This window comes from Scatophagus argus, chromosome 5 (assembly GCF_020382885.2).
Source record: "Scatophagus argus isolate fScaArg1 chromosome 5, fScaArg1.pri, whole genome shotgun sequence".
In the NCBI taxonomy this organism is placed as follows: domain Eukaryota; kingdom Metazoa; phylum Chordata; class Actinopteri; family Scatophagidae; genus Scatophagus; species Scatophagus argus.
In genome coordinates, this window is record NC_058497.1 from 7,534,586 (window position 1) to 7,554,981 (window position 20,396).

The window sequence follows — 20,396 nt, forward strand, 5'->3', positions numbered from 1 at the left end:
AATACCTTTCATTAGTAATTTTGAATCACACACAGTGATTTTTTACTGTTATTATTGTTATTAAATGATTCCTGTTTCACCGCATCCTCATCACCTATGTTACAAAACACAGTCACATTTGAGTTGAGTTTCCACCCAAAGTACCTGGAACATTTAGTCCCATGAACTACTTTTGCAAGGAATTGAAAGCCCGTTTTCTTCATTACCACTTTGCACTTTCAAGAGCAACAAAGTTCAGGCAAATGAACCCATTTCTGAGTGATGCTCAATAAGGCCTGGAAATCATTATTGCTCCATCTGTTATTTGCTTTCTTCATAAAACCATGTCAATGCTTTGCAGCAAATAAAGCTGCATATTTTTAAAAATATAATGGTTCCACGACTCAACCAATCAGAAAACTTCAGCAGTGCAAGCCCACCCTCAAAGTTCCTGCATTTTTGGGAAGTGATACCTCTCTCAATAGGGATTTTTATGGGTGTAAAATAATGTCCAAAACTTAATTTTGATCCTGGTCCCTGTGGTGGTGATGCACTGAGGTCCTGCAAAGGTTCCTGCAGGGGAAACATGTTTTATTTGTGCACATTCAGGTGCTTCAGTACAGAGAACAGGTGGTCCTTGAATGCTTTGAAGAGCATAAAAATAAAAAACAAAAAATAAAGTGAATCATATGCTGTGGCCTCCACAGTCACCATGATCACTACTCAACCTGACACTGAACACAAACTCAGTGTTCACGATGGTCATTTGACATGACGTAAAAACATCATATTGTACCCACATTTATTTAATACATGAATAATGGAGCCAGTGCATTTCAGAGTTGTTATTAAAAATGCTTTTTGCTTTTTTTTTCTCGTTGTTCTCATCTCCTCACCTGTAATGAGAAGACAACAGATCAAGGACCTCTCAGTGTATCTTGGCAACAGTTATATGAACTGAGGAGGCAGTAGAAGCGAGCAGTGGAGACGAGAGAGAGAGAGAGAGAGAGAGAGAGAGAGAGTCAAAGAGAGAAGAGAGCGTACTCTGCAGAGATAAGATGGTATTCTCCCTTCGTGCAAAATGAGTTCATTAGGAGAGTGAGAGACAGGCATTGCTGGGAATCAAGGTTTCTGTGCGATAAAGGGTGGAAGCGACAGATTGGAGGGAAAAAGAGTTTCATTTCCTGTTCTTCAGAGGTAGCAGCACTATCAGGGGATCAGCAGAGAGGCTGGATGGAGGAAAAAATGGGAGAGGACAGAGGGAGCAAGTTAGAGAAGTAAATGCCAGAATTTTTCTTTCAGAAAAAAAGAGTGACCCTCAGGATCGCTGTCAAAAAAATATTTATATCCAGAACAGAGGAGAGACAGACAGAAAGAGTTGAAAGACATGTCAAACTCAGCTGCTCTCTGGAAAGTGTAAAGTCGAACTGAGCTGCTGCGATTGGTTATTAGGGTTATCACAGTGCAAAAGTCAAAACAAAAACCCATGTAGGATTTCTCCACATGACAGCATCCACAGACATATTTGAGAAAGAGAGTAGCCACATATCCACATTCACACTCTCACACACATACACAAACACATAGCTCAGGCTGGCCTGCCCAAATTAATATAAGAAAGAAAAAAGATATTAGAGCTGGATGAAAACTAGATGAAATGAGCTGGAGGTCTTGATAGACACCTGATAGTGAGGGAAGCTGGCAGGCAGGCAGGCAGCTAGGCAGATGCTGAGATGACAGGTACAGCAGAGGTGGAGGGATACGCTGGCTGCGCTGCGGTGTTTAATATAGATCTGCAACGATAAGGCAAGACAGAGAACACATGATGTGTCCATCAGTCAGGAGAAGGGAGCTCAGAGGAAATTGCCACAAGAAAGCACACAAGCGTGCGCACACACATGTAGGAGAGTGTATGTACCTCCCTGAACGTACGTACCCAGGGAGGTGTAATTAAGCAAAAAATCTCTGTTTTGTTTCGTTTCAAACTTTGCTAACGTGTGGAAATGAAAAGTACATTAAATGATGACTTCTTAAAAAATCCAAAAACTTTCTTCTCACAGCCTCGTGATAAATTATTGTCTACATGAACTGGCTACTACTCAGCTGAGAGCTGAACACTTGTAATATTTCTCTTACCTTGTTCTCTAGTGTCAGCATGTGTGAATCTGGCCACAGGTGTGTTAAATTAAGCTCATTGCATTCAAGCATGGCACTGCGATAGGATGCCACCTTTACAATAAGTCAGTTTGTGAAATTCCATCCCTGCTAGATATTCCAAGGTCAATTGTAACTGGTATTGTCCAAAAGTGGAGCCGTTTAGAAACAGCAGCAACTCAGCCACAAAGCGGGAGACCATGTAAAGTCAGAGAGAGGGTTCTCCGAGTGGCATATGGTGCATAAAAGAGTTCCAAACTTCCACTGGCAAAAACTGTGTGCCGGGAGCTTTGTGGAATGGGGTTCAGTGATCAAGTAGCTGCATGCAAGCCTCACATCAGCAAGTACAATGCCAAGTGTCAGATGGAGTGGTGTAAAGCAAGCAGCCTTTGGACTCTGAAGCAGACAAAACATATTCTGTGGAGTTACAAACCATGCTTCTCTGTTTGGCAGGTTGATGAGTGAGTCTGGGTTTGGCGTTGTGTTAACTCCAAAGTTTGTTGGAGGAGGAATAATGGTATGGGGCTGTTTTTCAGGGGTTGGACTGGACCCCTTACTTCCAGTGAAGTGGAAGCTATTCCATAAGCTGAAGATATTATAGCGGCAAATGGGGGACCAACTCCATTTTAATGTTGATGCATTTAGAATACGATATCATTAAGGTTCCTGTTGGTGTAAAGGACACGTGTCCCCATTCTTTTGTCCTTATAATGTAGGTTGGCCCCCCAAAAGAAGGAATTCAAATGATTAAAGATTTCATTTAGTTGATGTCTCTAAAGTGTTTAATAAAGTGCGACTATAAACTGACTTCACCCCAAATACCTTTAAATTTGGCCTTTATTTTCTAGTCCACAGGGTGCACTGGGCTCTAAATATTTTGAGACCCCTTTTAACTTTGGGCCCTCTGCAGTCTACTCAGTTATTAGACTGAATAGCTTGAAAGTGATCTGTCAGTTTAGAATATTTTCCGCAGATGATTTGATTTGATTGGGCCTTCATGCTGCTGTGTCAGTCTACTTTTAAATGAAGTCAAAATACATAAATGAGTGTGTTGTAATTGATTTCACATGTTTGTCTCAGATAAAATATTATATCCAGATGTTGCCCAGTCTCACTTGAGTTGTGTGCCAAATCTGAGCTGGCAGTTCCATCCAGTCACTCAGAATGGTTAACAGAGTTGTTACCGTCTATAAACACAGGATCAGTAAACACTGGTACACAGAGCAGCCTCACAAGGAGCCACACAGAGCCAAACTGCCACAGTGCTGAACCTACTGAGCCTGACCGGGTTTTAGTAGTTTTGATCTTGTAGTGCTGAACCTCAATAGATCACTACCTCATTAGAAAGCATTCAGTCAAGCACATTATGGAAGATTTTAATGCAAATTAAAACTTCCCTAGTGACTGCAGGATCATTACGTTTTGCATCCAATCAACCATTGTGTTCACTTGTTATAAAAACATAGAATATCTTTCTGGAGTCTAAGGAAAAAAAAATATCTGTCTGTCAATGCATAGAATTCACTATTGGTCTGTTCTTGCAGTGATATTAAGTGTTATGGACTGTTGAGAATTTATTTCCCTGTTTAAATCCTTTGATCAATTTGTCATCACAGCATTAATTCAGGTCTTGTGTGCATGCATGTTTTGTGAATATCAGCACAGATTATTAGTCAAATCTGGAGTCAAATATACTTTTCTTTATATAGCACGATATCACATATTGAAAACCTGGATGAAGAGCCCACCCAATCTGTACAGCATACAACACCCCATGTTATGCTTTTTCTCAGGACTGAATGCGTGACACAAATGAAATATTTTATTGTACAGCGGTGATGATACATTATCCATCCAAACTTCATTTGCTCGTTCAATTTTGGATCTATCATAATTGCACATTCATATCTGTTGTTGTGGATCTGTCATGTTTTTGTTGCTCTTATTGACATGTTTTGTTCATCATGTTTTGACATGACTGATTAAGTATGTTGAACATTTAGAGGTTAAAACGAACAAAAAAAAAATTAATGTGTCAAATTGTGTACAATGACTGAGAAACTTTACAAAATTGACAAACAGAAAAGATGTTATTTCTTTCCATATAACTTTATTATCTGTTATTTCCCATATATTTCTTTGTCTTTATTCTATACAGGTGTATTTCTCAGTACAGTTTTTTAATGACATACATAGATCTAGCATAAGTGTAAGAGGTACGAGAGAGAGAGGCAAGAGGGGTTTACATCCTTCATAATATATTTTGGCAGTTGACAAGACAACGGTAGATCACACTACAGATACACACACACACGCATGCATACACATACACACACACACACACACACACACACACACACACCATACAAGAACGAAAACACACATACATTCACACATCCATGAGAGAGGAGACAGGTATTCACAGGATAGATTACACCAATACCAGACTGACTAGTAAATACACATGATGTACAGTACTCGCCATATTTTAATTCCTGCTCCTACACACACACACTGATACATACGCTCTCACAAATACACACACACACAAATTTTTTGGTAGAAAGTAAAGAGCAGTAACACTGATTTTCAGACTTTGCTACTGATAACATTATTAGCTCTGATCCATATTTGGTTTTTGTCACTGACATTTATGCAGTATGACAAAAGAATGTCACTGTGCTTAAAACCATCAAAGGATCATCAGCACTATGTCATGTAATGGTTTGTCCTACTGAAGTGCGGGAAGTCAAAATAAGAGCAACTATAAACAGTAATTGTAAAAAAAAAAAAAAAAAAAAAAAAAATACACATCTCATATTGCAGTTATAGGATGAACATACTCTGTTGGTTCTGTCTGTGATCCATTTTTTCTGGATAATATAACAGACCTTCTATCTCACACATGCACACACACACACACACACACACACACATTCATGTCACTTCCAGACAGCACTTCACAGTGTAAGGAACTCATTGTAAATGTTCCGTTCATCTAAGATGTCACCAAATAAAGACAGGCTAACAGTCAACACAATGTAACAGTGACTACAATATTAAATAATCTTTAGAAGTACAAACAGAACAGATATCATATATTTGGCTTCAGTAACAGATGTAAAAAGATACCTGAATTTTGCTACATATAAGAATGCATAACTTAACAGCATAATATGAAAATACAACTCTAAACAGTGAGTGGGGATTGAAATGTAACAATCTGGCCTTTGCCAACAGATTTTCATCCTGTGCTGTATCTCCAATATCTTGTCTATATGAACAGAGTGTATCATATTTTATGCAACTGTAGAAAATATGTGTCACAACTCAATGACCTGAAGGAAGGCTGTCAATAAATGATTTGACACTTGAGTGAATGGAAAATTATGCCTTTGCATTTCCAAGTAACAGAAACCTCTTTCAAAACCAAACTAGCGTAAGGAACTGAACTAAACCAAGCAAGACAAAACACTGCAGCCTGGTTCCACCTAAATCCACCTCTATCTCTACATCTTGGAGTGAGACAGGTATAAACAAGTGTGGGAGATGTCACATAAAGAGGCAAAGATGGTGAAAGGTAGCCCCCTTGTCCTGTAGTTTTGCAGTTTACCCAGAAGAGGGCCCTCTATGCAGCTAGAGTGGCACCATCTTTTGGTCAGGGTTTGGTCAGATTGCGTTGGTGACAATGAAGTCTCTGTGTTGGTCACTGCTGGGCTCTGGAGTGATGCTCTTTAACAGACGCTGTGAATAAAGAGGACGAGATGGACAGACAGGAAAGATAAAGGACAGAAAAATAGCAAATAGAGTAAATCAAAATGATAAACCACTTTACGTGGACATTGACAAGCATTTGACCACAAAGCAGGTCAAAATATTCTCGTGCCACTAACATTACTGCAGTAGGTTTGGACTGACTGTTTTGATTTGTCTTTGCCAGGTATGGTAGAGACAGAAGCCATAATCATTTTGAAGATTTTTGAAATAAAATCAAATGAGTGATGCAGGCAGGCGTATTTAACCTGTGCTGATTGTGTCCTGTATGTACTGATCAGGAGGAGACCACTGAACATCCAGACACACCACTGGATAGCAGATGAGGTGCGCTATCTCTTATAGGTCTGCAACTAATGACAAGTTTTATTACTGACTTTTCTGCCAATTATTCTTTTGATTGGTCAATTTATTATTTTGATCTTTAAAATGTCCAAAAAAAGTGAAAAATCTCTCAAAGCTTACGATGATGCTCTAAATAATCATAGAAAACTGAAGAAATCAGCATATATGCATATCTGAGATGCTGGAACCAGTGAATATTTGGCAGTTTTGCTTAAAAACTTGACTCAAACAATTAATCAATTATCAAAATTGCTAATTAATAGCCTAATCTTTTTAGATAAAAATCATTAGTACTAATCTCAAACACACTTGATCAAAACACTGTGACACAGAATCAGAGGGAGCAAAAATGGTATCCACACCAACAGTGAATTTACAGGAGAGAGCAGATGACAAACAGACTCAGACATTTCGACCTTGCTCAGTCTCATTACGGCTTACGCACACAAGTCCAGTGTGTTGACAGCGTGTGTGTCAGTGTCACTGTGTGCCCTGGCAGCAGTGTCAATACGAGACAACAGCCAAGGAAGGTCTGTCAACAGGTCTCTTTGATGTCCTCCTACCTTCTGTCAGCTCTATCAAAGGGTGTTACAAGACAATAATAATAATGACAATAATGATGAAGATGTTTTGTGTTTGTATTTAATATGTAGATCACACTGTGTTCAAAATACACTACAAAGAAATACACACCTGAAAACTTTAAGTAGAGCACCACAGGAGCAAATTTTTAAACATTCAGACACCTGACCCAACATGTTTTGAAGGGTAGTTTTATCAGTGATGCTGACTTGGCTACACTCGGTGTATCATACAGGCTCTTCTGATTGACAGCAAACGTCCAGTCACCTCAGATCAACCATAAATCTTGCAATGTGACAGCCTACACTTCCATTTTCAGAACGTGTGTGTGTGTGTGTGTGTTATCAGGTAATGCCCTACGTGTATGCATGTGTGTAAGATCTGGGGGCCTGGAAGTTGTCATGACTTTTTCTTCCTTGCTAATCCCTGGCCTGTGCCTCCTCTGTGCTCCTTTGATCCTAATCTGATCTCCAGTCATGCACTCACTGGAGAGGGTAGACACTGACAGCGATAATGACTTGCAATCCCTTTTGCTGAATAGGTGTCAGTAAGAGGGATATGGGTAGAAAGGAGAAGGACAGTGGAAAAGGTTATGTGGGAAACCATATAGAACATACCCTTGACATGAAATGTAATGGAAAGGAAAAAAGGGAAATGCTATACCTGTTTGAATGTGCCCTTGGCATTGAGCAAGTGGTAGACCATATAAGCAGGCACACAGATGAATGAGGACACCCCGATGCAGTAACCCAGGACAGTGGTCCATGGTGGGTACTGGTAGTTGAACAACCTGACCTCTGGAGGGAAGGCCAGGAAGCTGATAATGATGAACTAATGAGGAACAAAAGCAGAGATCAGGCATAACATGGAACAAAAGTCTGGATTAATATGACAAAACTATTTAAAAGAATCTTCATGTGCTTGTTCCTCTCCTAGGTGTGTGTCAATGTGTGTGTTAATACATGAGGCCCACCAGCAAAAAGCAGGGGCAGATGGCCACCCAGCAGACCCTCCAGAAACTGCCTGGGTAGAAACCAAGCATGACCTGGACGTCATTACAGAACCGGTTGGTACCTGGAACACAAACACACATACACACACACACACACAATCAATACAACATCGCAAATATCAGAGGTGCATCTTTATGCGTTTTCACTCATGCATCTGTGGGGTTTCATTCACAAAGAAACGAGCTGAGGAGATGAGTATCGTAATAAGTCAGCACCACAGTTCACAAATCAGCAGTTATTTTCATTCACAACAAGGTCACAAATGATCACCATCATCATCAAAACCAGCGTCACTCAAACCTACCGTAGAACCAGGAAACGGCGATGACTTCAAGCAGGACCACAGTGATGACTGCAGGGCCTGTGGCATACTCCTCAAACAGCTTCACCACAAACGCTCCTCCCTGATGCAGAAGACAAGACAAGGGACAGACAAGAGGAATTCCTGTAAAGCTATGCAGACATTACTCTCATTCAAGATGTCTTGTTTCACAGAGAGGACAATGAGCGGGGGAATATGTTGTGAATGTTCGATCGAGCAGAGACATGCGTTGGTCACTACTTTGCTGTAATGAGGGTTGGAGATAAACAGATTACTGCCCAGAGACTGCTCTAATCTAATCTGAGATAACTGTTAAACACAGTCCAGCACATTAACTAAAATATAGCAATAACATTAAAGATAGTCTTGAACAATATGAGCTATCTTATTGGTCTGTAATGAACATGAATAGAAATTGAGGATGCAGGAAATTCTAAGTATTAACTGAAGTCTTGCATTAATGTTTTTTTACTAATAGCAGATTATCACACAGGTATTTAATTGAGGACAGTCAGGCGGGATAAATTAAATGTATTTTCACATTTAAATTGGCCGAGAATGAATGACGTTTTTATGATATAACATAATATGGTGATTTCACTTACATATGTGAGTGTGGAGAGGGCACCAAGGTAGCAAACGCACACTAGGCCAAAGACAAACCGCTCTCGTCTCTTAACCAGGATATGAGGGAACTCATCTAGCATGGCTGTGATCACACCCTCCAACCCTGCAAACTGGAGACATGAGGAAGCCAGGGAGAAAGAAATAGAGCAGATAAGCACTCATTAGAGGCTGTAGAATTGAAAAAGAAAGGCAGAAGATGAAGCAAAGAGAAATACTTGCACCTTGACTATACCCTCGACTGAGAGCTTTAGAAATCTAAATGTTATCAAGATTTTGCTGATCAGTGCAGTGGTAGTATGACGCTGTTTTGACAACCCACTCTACACTAATGAAAAACATCTAAAGATGCCCTGTGTATCTTAACCTTTGCATAACAACAACAACAACAGTAAGAAGAAACAAAATTGTTGAGCTGAACATGAATCCAAGCACACCGACACGTTTCTCAGTAATATCCTCAGTCATAAAATGGAGCAACCCCAGATCCCGATTCTACACTGATTATCAGTATGTGATAAGAGCCTTACGGACTTCTACAGCTGGCTGCCTCAAAGCAGATAAACACAGGCTTACAGAGGCAAGATCGCCACACAGCAGCGATATGAAAGTCCTGTCACATTGTTTTCGTTGACTGTTATCCAAAATGTAACAATGTGGACAAATAATACCCAACACCTTCTTGGAGCAATGAGTACAACAGGCAAATACAAGTCAAACAGAACAAAGCACTGGATTTATAATAAGACAAACATGAAAGCTCTTTCAAGGTTTGAGAGAGCACATATTGTAAGAGCTGGGCACTGGGCAACAACATCAGCAGGTAGATTATTACATGGAGAGAGAACATTAAGCAAACAGTACATTGACCTGGGTGTCCTCGCCTTTGCTGAAATGAGTAATCAACAAACTAACCGTGCTGTCCAGACCCAACATAATGATCATGAGGAAGAAGATGATGGAAAAGAAAGTAGCGGCAGGCATATTTGCTATGGCTTCTGCATAAATGATGAATAGCAGACTGGGGCCTGGAGAGAAGGAAGAGAGGCAGGTTAAAAGAGATTTTGAAGTTGTATTTGTAGCCTTAAACTGTACAGTATTGTACAGGATCTATTTTGTTGATGTGTTATCCTACCAGCATCCTTGGCCACAGCAGACACATCCTGGTGCCTCATCTCAGCCATGTAGCCCAGCACGGTAAAGATGACAAAGCCAGACAAGAAACTAGTGAGACAGTTCACAGAGCTGGTAACCAGAGCATCTCTGAGATGGAGAAAGAAGAGGTTTTGTTGGTAAGGAGACAAGTTAGGGAGAATATCTGTAAAGAATAATCACCTTTGAGAATATGCAAAGAATTTTGACTTGTTTGTCAAGACAATTCAAACCTTTCTGATATAGTCAAAGTTCCACCTGTAGATGGATGTTAACACAAGTATTTCTACATAAAAAAAGTTCGAATAGTTCTGTTAAACAACTTAAAGGAGTGCAGAACTGTAGTTTTTGGAAGGTGGAAAAAGAAACCCTGAATTAGCATTTGAAATATGAAACAGGAAGGTTTAATTGTAACACAAATTACACAATGAAATGTGAATTTAAAGTTTTTGTTTTACTTGTAGCAGTTGTTGTGAAATGGGTTGTAGCTGGCAAAGGCAAGGAGCACACCAAAGCCCGGGCCCAGTGAGAAGAAGATCTGAGCTGCTGCATCAATCCACACCTTGTAAGGTTGATAAAGATGATGAATGGTGTACGTTAATACAAAAGGTTTTTAAAAAGATAATGGCAACATGGAAAATCAAAACAGAGGGATCAATTAAAGCTGCACCAAATAACCTACTGTAGTGCTAAGCAGTTTCTCCCAATTAGGTTTGAGATAGAAGACCACGCCCCTCCAGGCCCCTGGCAGTGTGGCCCCACGGATGAGCAACACCAGGAGGACTAGGTAGGGAAATGTAGCGGTCACCCACACTACCTAAAGCAGAACAAAGAGGGGGAAAAGCCACAGTTCACTAAAGCAGCTGACACCTGGTCACCATCGATACTCATTTTTTGAAACTTAATTACCCAGGGGATTTGTTATATTTGTTATTGTTATAAGAGTTCAAAATCAGTGCAGCAAAACCTGAGATATTATTATTTTATTCCACCAATTCTTCTTCCTTGTCAAAATGAGCAGTTATGGTATGCTTTAACCTCAAGCAGAAATGAAGCGCGAGCTACAGAGGCCTGGTAAGCTCACTTCTTAGCTCCTTTTTTTTTTAATTCCCAATCTTGCAGTCTTTAGACTCAACCATCACTAATTCACCTTACGGCCCTTCAAACTACAATCAGTGGCCCAGTGTGAAACAATACTGTATAAAATGACAAAAGCTGGAGTTATAGAGATTGTGAGATACAGTTGGAATGAAGTATCTAAACCGCAAACCCTTTCTAACCAAACCTTGTACCTATGATGATGAATGATAATGAGAATAAAGAGATGACAGGAGAACAACCGTCCTTGTCTCTGCCTCTCCGGCTCCATCAATCCATCCATCCATTCACTCTAAGTGACACCAACATCAGCCATGCAGGCGCCCCTTCAGCTACCTTTCCAGACGTCTTGACTCCCTTCCAGATGCTGAAGTAGACGATGGTGAAGATGAAGAGCAGGCAGAGGGCCAGCTGCCAACTGACAGAACCCAGCTGGTGCAGACCTGGGGAGAGGTGGACCTGCAACACCTGGCGACTGGAGGGAGGAAACGAGGCAGGAGGCAAGTTGGGATAGTGAGGTGAGGTCAGAAGGAGTGCAAAGAGGGGAGACAAGGAATGGACAGCGATGACAGGGAAAAGGGTGAAATTGCACAGAACGAGATGACATAAGACCGGAAGATGGGAAATAAACAGAGTTGTGGAAATCAAAGGAAAGTGAAAGTGCACAGGAAGGAGGATGAGGGGAGGAGACAGAGGGCAGAAGTTGGGAGAAGAATGTGGAGAATAATAACAAGTGACAGACAAGATAAAGGAAGTGAGAGTAAAAAGATAGGACGGCGAGAAGCAATGTTTGGAAATTTGGAAAGCAGAGAACAAGTATAGAGCGTGAAAGGAAGGAGATGTGATACAGAAAGAAACCACAAGAAATAAAAAAGTGGAGGGAAATAAAGATGTAGGTGTGGAGTGAGAAAGCGTAATAAACAGGACAGAAGGGAAAATACAAGAGCATAAATTCTTTGTCCAATATAAGAACAAACGAGCCTAATCCCCTGACATATGCACAAAATAAGCAGCAATGAAAGTTCACTTAAGGAAAAGGACAGAGAGACAAGAAAAAAAAAGATACAAGAGGACCTTGACTGACTCTAAACAAAGTTTACACAAGATAAAACAAAAAAATGCACCGCAGCGCAAAAAAGAAGGAGGCTGAAATGAGTAGTGAGGTTAACATCTGGTCACAGGTTAAGCACACAGTGCTTGAACGATAAAAAAGAGACTTGATTTATGTCGAAAACAGGAAATTCTGGCGCCAGACTGAGTTGCGAAATTTGTTACTTTTAGACCTGTATTAGGAAAAGTCAACTAGGAATAAACCCTGGATCTGTCTCAGCGGACAGGCACAGACACAGTCAAGTGAGTAGCTGATAAGACTGAGCCAGTAGACTGCAGAGTCCAAAAACAGCAAGGAATAAGAGACTGTTGTTCTGACACAGCTTGGATTTTACATTACAGTAAAAACAAATAATAGAATTGAGTGACTTGAGTTGATTACTGTGAAAGCAACAGGCCAAAGATTGGCTGGTGCTTACAGAAAACAAACCAAAAACAAATCATCAGATAGTTTTCTCTCTCCTTCCTTATCTTTCACCTCACTTCCACAAAGGGTAGTTCTTATTTGGCATATTAATTTACCGAGAGTCTATTAGTGTGTTGTAATACCTGTTTAAACACAGTTTCTTCACTGGTTAACAGAGATGTAAATGGAATCACAACTGGTAACTTCCCCACATTTGTTTGCTGACAAAGTTAATACTAAGGAATCCGTTACTTATTAACATTTAATTTATTAATACATAAATGCACTGTGGAGTGTGTGACTGACTCCTGGAAGACAATTATTATATTTCACTCTCACACTGAGGCTCCATCTCACTTTTATCACCCAATGATCATCAAAGCTTAAAGAATATTTAAACTGAATGTCCCTGTTTTATCTCTTTATTGCCATGTGAATCTCTGCAGGTTGTCAGCTTTGCCCCTCTATGGCTATAGCTCTCTATCCCCATAACTCTAACTGATGGAGTGAACACCAAAGTCTATCAAAGAACATTTTTTCAAAAAAAAAAAAAAATTCTATCTAAACTGTACCTTTGATACAGTAATGACGAATTTTATCTTCACCTGACACAAAGTAACTATTATCTCTGACAATATGGCATATTTTGTTCCTCACAAAGCATGTTACCCATGTATTACTCCTGTACTAGCAACCATCTCAGACGACATCAGTGATTGTTATTACGAAATTATAAAAAGATTTTCCTGCTATGTCTTCACAGCCAATGATGAAGTGGTTTTTGGAGAGAGGGCTGGTGGTAAATCTATCAGGGACCTTAAAACACCAGAACCAACCCTGTGATTGCTCTCTGGAAGTCATCCTCCCTTCTTCCCTTGACGCCTCCCTCCTGTGTAGCTTGCCTCCTACACCTCTACATCCGACTTACATGCACTTACGTATAGAACTCCTCGGCAGGGGAGGTGGAGGAGTTGGACCACGATACATTGTGGTCGGTGGACATGTAACGATTACAGGTGGCAGTGTTCCAGCTGTTGGTACAGGTGGTCCAGGGCAGGGTGGGTTGAAATGATGACAGCAGGTAGTACAAGGCCCAGGCCATGATGGTGTTGTAGTAGAAGGCTATGTAGAGGGCGATGATGCATATGGCAAAGCCGATCCCTGGATGAGTGGGGAGAGGGTCAGATGAGACTTAAGATAATATGTAAACATCTTGATAAACTTCCCATCTGCAATGTATTAAAAACATGTGTGTGTGTGTGTGTGTGTGTAGTATGTAACACCAGTCAGTCACTCCCCGGATCTTCAAGAGGCATCAGTGGTGTTGTGAAGCTAATTCAAGTTGCTATTGGCTAGGTGGGTGACATTTCTGAGCAACAACAACAATTTACATACTATCACATTTCTGAGCATCTGGCATTTGGCGTGGAAATGTGACAATTTCCATAATAGAGAGCCAGTCCATCTCACTAGATGTCCAAGAGGCTAGAGATGCTCTTCAAGGGAGCTGTTCCAAGGAGGACAAGGAGGTTAAATGAGTTGTCGCTAAGGCTCTGACAGCTTCACACTGTCCTTCTTCATCTTTTTTGTTCTCTTGCTGCCAATTTTCCTGTTGGTAAGTGCTGCTCTCTTATGTTCTCTTCTTACCTTTTAATTCAAGCTATTGCTATTAATTTATTTCTCCATCCGTTCTGTTTTCTATCCACGCCTTCTGTTACCTTTGAAGATGGGGCAGATGTGTTTCCAGATTGAGATGCAGCCACTGCGGTGGAACTGGCCGAGAGCCAGCTCCATGTAGAAGAGAGGGACACCTCCAAATACTGCCATCAGCAGGTAGGGTAGCAAAAAGGCACCTGGGCCGAGAGACAAGGATGGAGGAAGTTTGGGGATGAGGGAGCGAGATTAGGGGTAAAGTGAGATGGGAATAATTGGAAGAAAGAGTTATGGATGAACAATAAAAAATCAATTACACTCCTGAGAAATGCTACTTGTTCATAATACATCTGTAATTTCAGTGTTCCTCTCAATACCTCGCAACGAGCCAAGCACATTTAAAAGCGCTCTGTAAAAATCATTAAGTACCTTATTGTTTATATAACCATAGTCCATTCAAAAACAACAGTGCATGCTTTCGCAGTTTCATGCCCGTCTGCATTTAATAGGTGGAAACTCAAGTGAGAGGGTCATTTGGTTTGGCTTTCTTCAACGACAAATTAGGACTACTGTGATGCTGGCTTCGTTCTTGTAAGGAAAATGTAGGAGTGATTAAAGACCAAACACTGAGGAACAGAGAAGCCGCAGGTTGGTAGCCAGATCTTAGGGCCTCCAATCTAACGTGCAAAGTTTGATAACACATCTCTCTCTTTTTTTCCCCCTTTATATCTCATTATCAACTTATTTTCCATGTGTGCTTTTGTGTGTGTGTGGGTGGGCTGCTGTGTGTCTCAAGTCTTTGTGACATGAGAGTGAAGATAAGGGTTGATTGAGCAGCTGCCTGGGAGACAGGTTATTAAGCAAGGAGAAAGACGCTGAAGGCGTTCTCATAAAAACCACAATTAATACTGTTGCCTCTATCAAGTGTCCCCCCCCAGTCCCCATCTCTACTTCGCTCTGTGAGACACACATAGAACACAGGAAATTGCAAAGATTTTATTATTGCAAATTCAATAAAAGTAGAAAGGGAGGCCCTGTTTGCTGCTAGGTGAGGACTGTGTAGTAACAGAACACAGGCAGACCACTTTTTCACTTTGTGAAAACATTAGCTTGCCTTTTTGGACCTTAGATTGTGCAAGAAGTGAGCTAAATCAAGGGCTATTGATAAACAAGTATATTAACTGCAGCATTCCTTATAGGTCTACACACTTCTATTTTTAGTGGTTTGTTTTTCAGAAATAGCAATGTACCAGAGAAATTCTATTCAATTCAATTCTCCATCTTTGATGATGGAAAAAGTTACAGAGGGGGAAACTGACTAAGTTCAGCTGCCATACTCACATATATTATTGCTCTGTGACTACAGTAAATTTACAGTACACTCCAGTACAACTCAAACCTAAGAACTTTTCTAATCCTTGAAATCTTGTTTATTCCAGCATGGGATCTCCTGAACTCACAGCACTCCTTATCTCCCTCACCCCCTCTACAAGATCTTTTGCCTTCTCACCTCCTCCATTTTGGTAGCAGATGTAAGGGAAGCGCCAGACATTTCCCAGGTCCACAGCGTAGCCAATCACAGAGAGCAAGAAATCCATCTTCTTACTCCAGGTTTCTCTGGGCCTTTCCAAACTGGTTTGTTGGACCACCAGAGTCCTGAGGCCTCCCAGCGGCACTGAGGACCCGATGCCTCCTCCAGGCACAGCAGCGGTACCTCCAGATGTAGCTGCGGTCCCTGGTCCCTCCCTGGGGCTTTGAGGAGTGGACGTGGTGAAACCATTGGACACCTGCTGTCCAGAGCTAGAAGTCAGGGTCTTGGGTCCTTTCTCTGAAAGACCATCAGCCAGCATCAGTCTACCATTTTCCTGCTGTGTCCCCTCGTCTTCTGCCCCAAGCTCGTCTCTCATTTTGTCCCTCTCTCCCTCATTCTCCCCTTTGTCCATTGTCAACATGCTCGTCATCATCATATCTTTTGTCTCCATTGAGTCGTGTTGCTGTTGGTGTTGGCGAGGCAGTTAGGGGTGGAGAGAGGCTCTCAGTGACGATGAAGGGAATGCGGTGCCGCTATCTGATATGGTGCCCATTAGGCGAACAGGGGGGTTAGGGGAGCAAGGAAATGGTGCAGTAAGGGTGCACGAAAAATGTGGCAAAAAACAGGATTATTCTTCTTACAGAGGTAAAGAAGCTGGGAAACAGGACAGCAGAGCTGAAAGAAGAGAGGGGAGTGGCAGAATAGGGGCAGGTGTGTGTAGGACTGAAATGTGTCCTTTGAGCAAGGAGGAAAAAGAGCTGGCAGGGAGGACAGACAGAGGAGGGTATGTGAGAAGAGGGATGTGTTTGAACAGGATGTGGCCAGGAGAAGAGTTACAAGAATCTTGGCTTTCCTCCACAAACTGCTTGTCCTCTGAGACATTCAGCAATGGGGCAAACTGCAACACACGGAGAGAGAGAGTCACAGGCACAGAGTTATTCAGCTCTAAAATGCTTATGAGTGAACACATGCTATAGAATGTATCATATGAACCTCTCTTTTTTTTTTACATGCAATAACTGATAACAAACCACAGTTATGGAATACAGTCTCAAAGTAAGGCAACTGTGCTGAGAAATGCTGATTTACTGTTGTTTCTCATTTTATGCTATCTCTCAGTTAGAAAGAATACTTAGAAGCATCAGCAGGAAACAGGATAGGACACAGAAGTGTGCTCTCAGTGACATATGCTAAGCAGGCAACAGATAAGGAAAACACAAATTTATATTAATTAAGTCATGGCTTAAAAACTATACTGTCTTTTCATGAGTTCAAATGAGGCTATCTAAAAATGTTTTTGTGTGCCTAAATTCAATGAATATGAGTACAATTAGACTAAAATGTTATATTCTTTGGACTTGTTAGTTCAGGTAATTTAGGTGACAGAACTTCACATATCTGCAACTGATGTTGCATGAACGCAGCACATTTACCTCTTTTATTTTTTAATTAAAATGCTTACTTACTTGATACAGAAACTGGAATATAAACACAGTAATTCTATGAAATTGTAGATCTACATCGTCCACGCTTTAAATGATTCTATGTGAACAGCCATTAGTGTGCAGTTTTTGTCTGTTTTCCACTTTTTATGGTAAGTAGTTGAGGAAAATATAAAGTGTGCTTTGAGCTTGATGACATTCATGTGCAGCACAAAGTGTTCTGTAGCTGCTTTTTAAACTGCTTTAAATCATTTTGAATTTGGTGATAAGGAATGCTACCATGTATGGATAAAAATACATCTTTAACAAATGTTAGCCAATCTTTTTTTTAAACATAAAACATACTAAACGTGCAGTCCAACATGCTATCACATGAGCAGTGGATTAAACCTTGGAAAGCGGATTATGTTGTTTCGAGAGGTAGCTTAGTTAGTGATGAATGCCATTATCTTAATAAAGAACAGGAGTTCAGTAGTTTTATACAGCATGACATTCACTCCCCACTAACATCTGACTACCACTAAACCAAGATCCCGTGCCTGGACTCTGAGGAGGGATAGAAATACTGTCTAACTTCCCACTTAACACACACACACTTTTTTTTTTTTTTTTCATACAAATCACATTTTCATCTCCTGACGAATGCAAACATCAGTTCCTAATTACAACATCAACTTCATTTCCTCAACACTGACAAAAGTCCACTTTGCACCTTCTGGTCTGAGAAGATCTGTTTAAGTTGAGAGAAATCTTTACCTTCTACTCGAAAGGTTGTGACTAAAACGTGAGAACTAAATCAAATATTCATTCACTTTGATACAAAAATTATGTAACGGAAAAAAGTGATCTTCCTGAGTGCACTTTACTCATGGATATCCATAAAGCACCCAATCTATTAGCTGTCACGGTCTCACAACAGAAGGTCGAGAAAAACAAACAAGGGTAAATGCCTTGATGAAATACGAAATCTGATCTGCGTGTGCAGAAACATTTAATCACCTTCTGAACAAAATACATGAAGTAGCAGCATACATCATTCAAATAAAGTTTAAAAAGTGCCGTCATTCAAGAAACAACACTAAAGAATAAATAAACTTTATATAAAAATTTGTGTACGTTTTTTAACAGTACAGTTAATAGGAGCTTAATACAGAAAGCGAGAGTGAGACCACAACATCAAGATTTAAGCAAAGAGAAACATTTGAGGAAAATTTTTACCGAATAAAAAATGTTATCATGTTAGTGAACTCTTAAATAATGTAAATTTTACACAGATATTAGTCGCGGTGCTGACACTTTTGGAATCAATACACTGAAAATAACAGCAAAGTAAAGACACTGGTATAGCAGTAGTAGGATTTTCTCCCAACTCACATCCCATACATTACCTTACGAGATGGTAAATGTAGACAAGTAGAACCTGTTGCGGCTTAAAGGTACACAAACAGCAGCGGCTACTTCTACCCAAAACTTCAAAGAATCCTGCGGTATTACAACAACTCGGCAGCGAAACAGCCTGCACCAGCACATCAGGACACTGTGTTTGCCCATTGAGCTCTCAAACCTCTCTCATTTCTTTCTCTCTCTCTCTCTCTCTCTCTCTCTCTCTCTCCCTCGTTGTCCCTTTCCTACCAACCACACACACTCACACACATGCTGTGTTTTCGAGACGCACAGCCCCACAGAGATGGATGCGTGGATGAGTGCGCTCACGCAGAAGATAATGGAGAAACACTATGCAAGCACAGACATGCATACTTTGAAGTCTGGTTTGATGCATACAATAAGAAAACAAATAGTAGTAATTAACTGTAGCACAGTTCAGACACAGTTATGGTCATGGCAGAGCTCTCATGAAAGCACACAGTGCAGAGAGGGAAAGTCCTACCCTTGAGTAGCTGTTTGGCAATGTGGGGCTCTGTGTCAGGGTGCTACTCGCTGTTGTCTTGCACACCATGCACACACAAACACACACACACACACACACACACATTTCCTGCCAGTTCTGCTGGAGTTCTCACGCTCCCTCTTTTTCCATTTTTCTCCATAATTCATTAAGCTTTCACATTTCTCTTATCTGTTAATCCTAGGTCTCTCCTTCCAATTTTTTGGTTTCATTTTTCAAGTTCACTCCTTGTGCCAGCAATGGAGATAGTTTGATACTTTGGCCACCATCACTCAACATTTTTGAGTCATTTTTTAAGCACTCAGCTCAGATATTCAAGTGTAAAATATTTTGTCAAATAATGTCGAAAAGGGAAAAACTAACTTTCTGGTAAATGAACTCTTTAATCCATTTACAAGCTGTCTGGTGTGTGTGTATAAAAAAAAAACAAAAACATAATAAAAGCTAGTTTGTCTCTACCTGACATACTCCACAGACTGCATGAGAAAGCTCACTTTTCTGCTGGTGTAGATCAAGTTTCTGAGTCCCTGAATATTCATGCACTGCAAGCCTGTGTGTGTGTGTGTGGGTGGGTGGGTGTGTGTCTATTGTACTTTTGTATTTTATGTTACAAATTGTCACACTGCACAGGAAAAGGTTTGTCAACATCCCGATTTAAAGAAATATACAAGAAACAGAAAAAGAAAACTTGGTAGAAACAGAACACAAGTCTCTGTCTGTGTTGTATTTTTCACTTCAGTTCATATCTAATTTGCACAGGCAGTTCTAAACAGTCACAAGCACACCCGTACATGCACTTTCTCACGCATATCCATGATGTATAAACCATATTTGCTTGAGTTAGAGCAATCCTTATTGCCGTTTATGAAATGCTGAATGAGTAATTAAACCATATTTCATGATGGAATGTGAAAGTCTTCCCATAATCAACCGTATATCAGCTCATAAGCATTTGCTTCCAAAATCCCCAGGAGATTCCAAAGGGCGCCTACTCAGTTTATCTTGTACTCTTAAACAGCTCATAAAGCCTTGGGCTCTATGCCAGCTTTTGTAAGACAGCTTTTTTTAAACACAGACAAACACCCTATGGTGTGGGGTATGGATGTCAGGAGTGGCTCAGTAAAAATAATATGCTTATCAGGGTCTGCTGTGGCAACTCTCAGGGGTTTTCTGAATTGCACCTGCATAAGTTAGAGACTCTTCAGCTCTGTCACTCAATGTCCCTTTCAGCTACGTTTTAATCTCTATGTGAAACACCTGAGAGGAATTATGAAAAGACTGAAAAATAGAGAAAGAAACGTATTC

The 20,396-nt window shown here is 40.5% G+C and overlaps 1 protein-coding gene across 1 annotated transcript; it reads right to left on the reverse strand.

The window, feature by feature from the left end:
* Positions 1 to 4,226: 4,226 nt before the first annotated feature.
* On the reverse strand, positions 4,227 to 18,780 carry slc6a4a (solute carrier family 6 member 4a). Its single transcript, XM_046388655.1, has 14 exons — positions 18,574 to 18,780; positions 15,723 to 16,641; positions 14,278 to 14,412; positions 13,498 to 13,720; positions 11,380 to 11,518; positions 10,628 to 10,762; positions 10,404 to 10,507; positions 9,929 to 10,056; positions 9,709 to 9,821; positions 8,775 to 8,906; positions 8,152 to 8,251; positions 7,808 to 7,908; positions 7,498 to 7,665; positions 4,227 to 5,877 (listed from the first exon to the last, which is right to left on the reverse strand). Exons 2-14 carry the CDS (start codon positions 16,192 to 16,194, stop codon positions 5,803 to 5,805), a joined length of 2,025 nt encoding a protein of 674 aa, XP_046244611.1. The 5' UTR covers positions 16,195 to 16,641; positions 18,574 to 18,780; the 3' UTR covers positions 4,227 to 5,802.
* Positions 18,781 to 20,396: the final 1,616 nt, after the last annotated feature.

Excerpts from the sequence above, each read along its gene's own strand:
- slc6a4a (XM_046388655.1), bottom strand. The coding sequence starts at position 16,194 with ATGGAGACAAAAGATATGATGATGACGAGCATGTTGACAATGGACAAA. Across the intron at positions 10,057-10,403 it reads TTTCACAACAACTGCTACAA|AGATGCTCTGGTTACCAGCT; the intron begins GTAAAACAAAAA and ends TCTCCATCTCAG. Across the intron at positions 9,822-9,928 it reads TGCTGTGGCCAAGGATGCTG|GCCCCAGTCTGCTATTCATC; the intron begins GTAGGATAACAC and ends CCTTCTCTCCAG.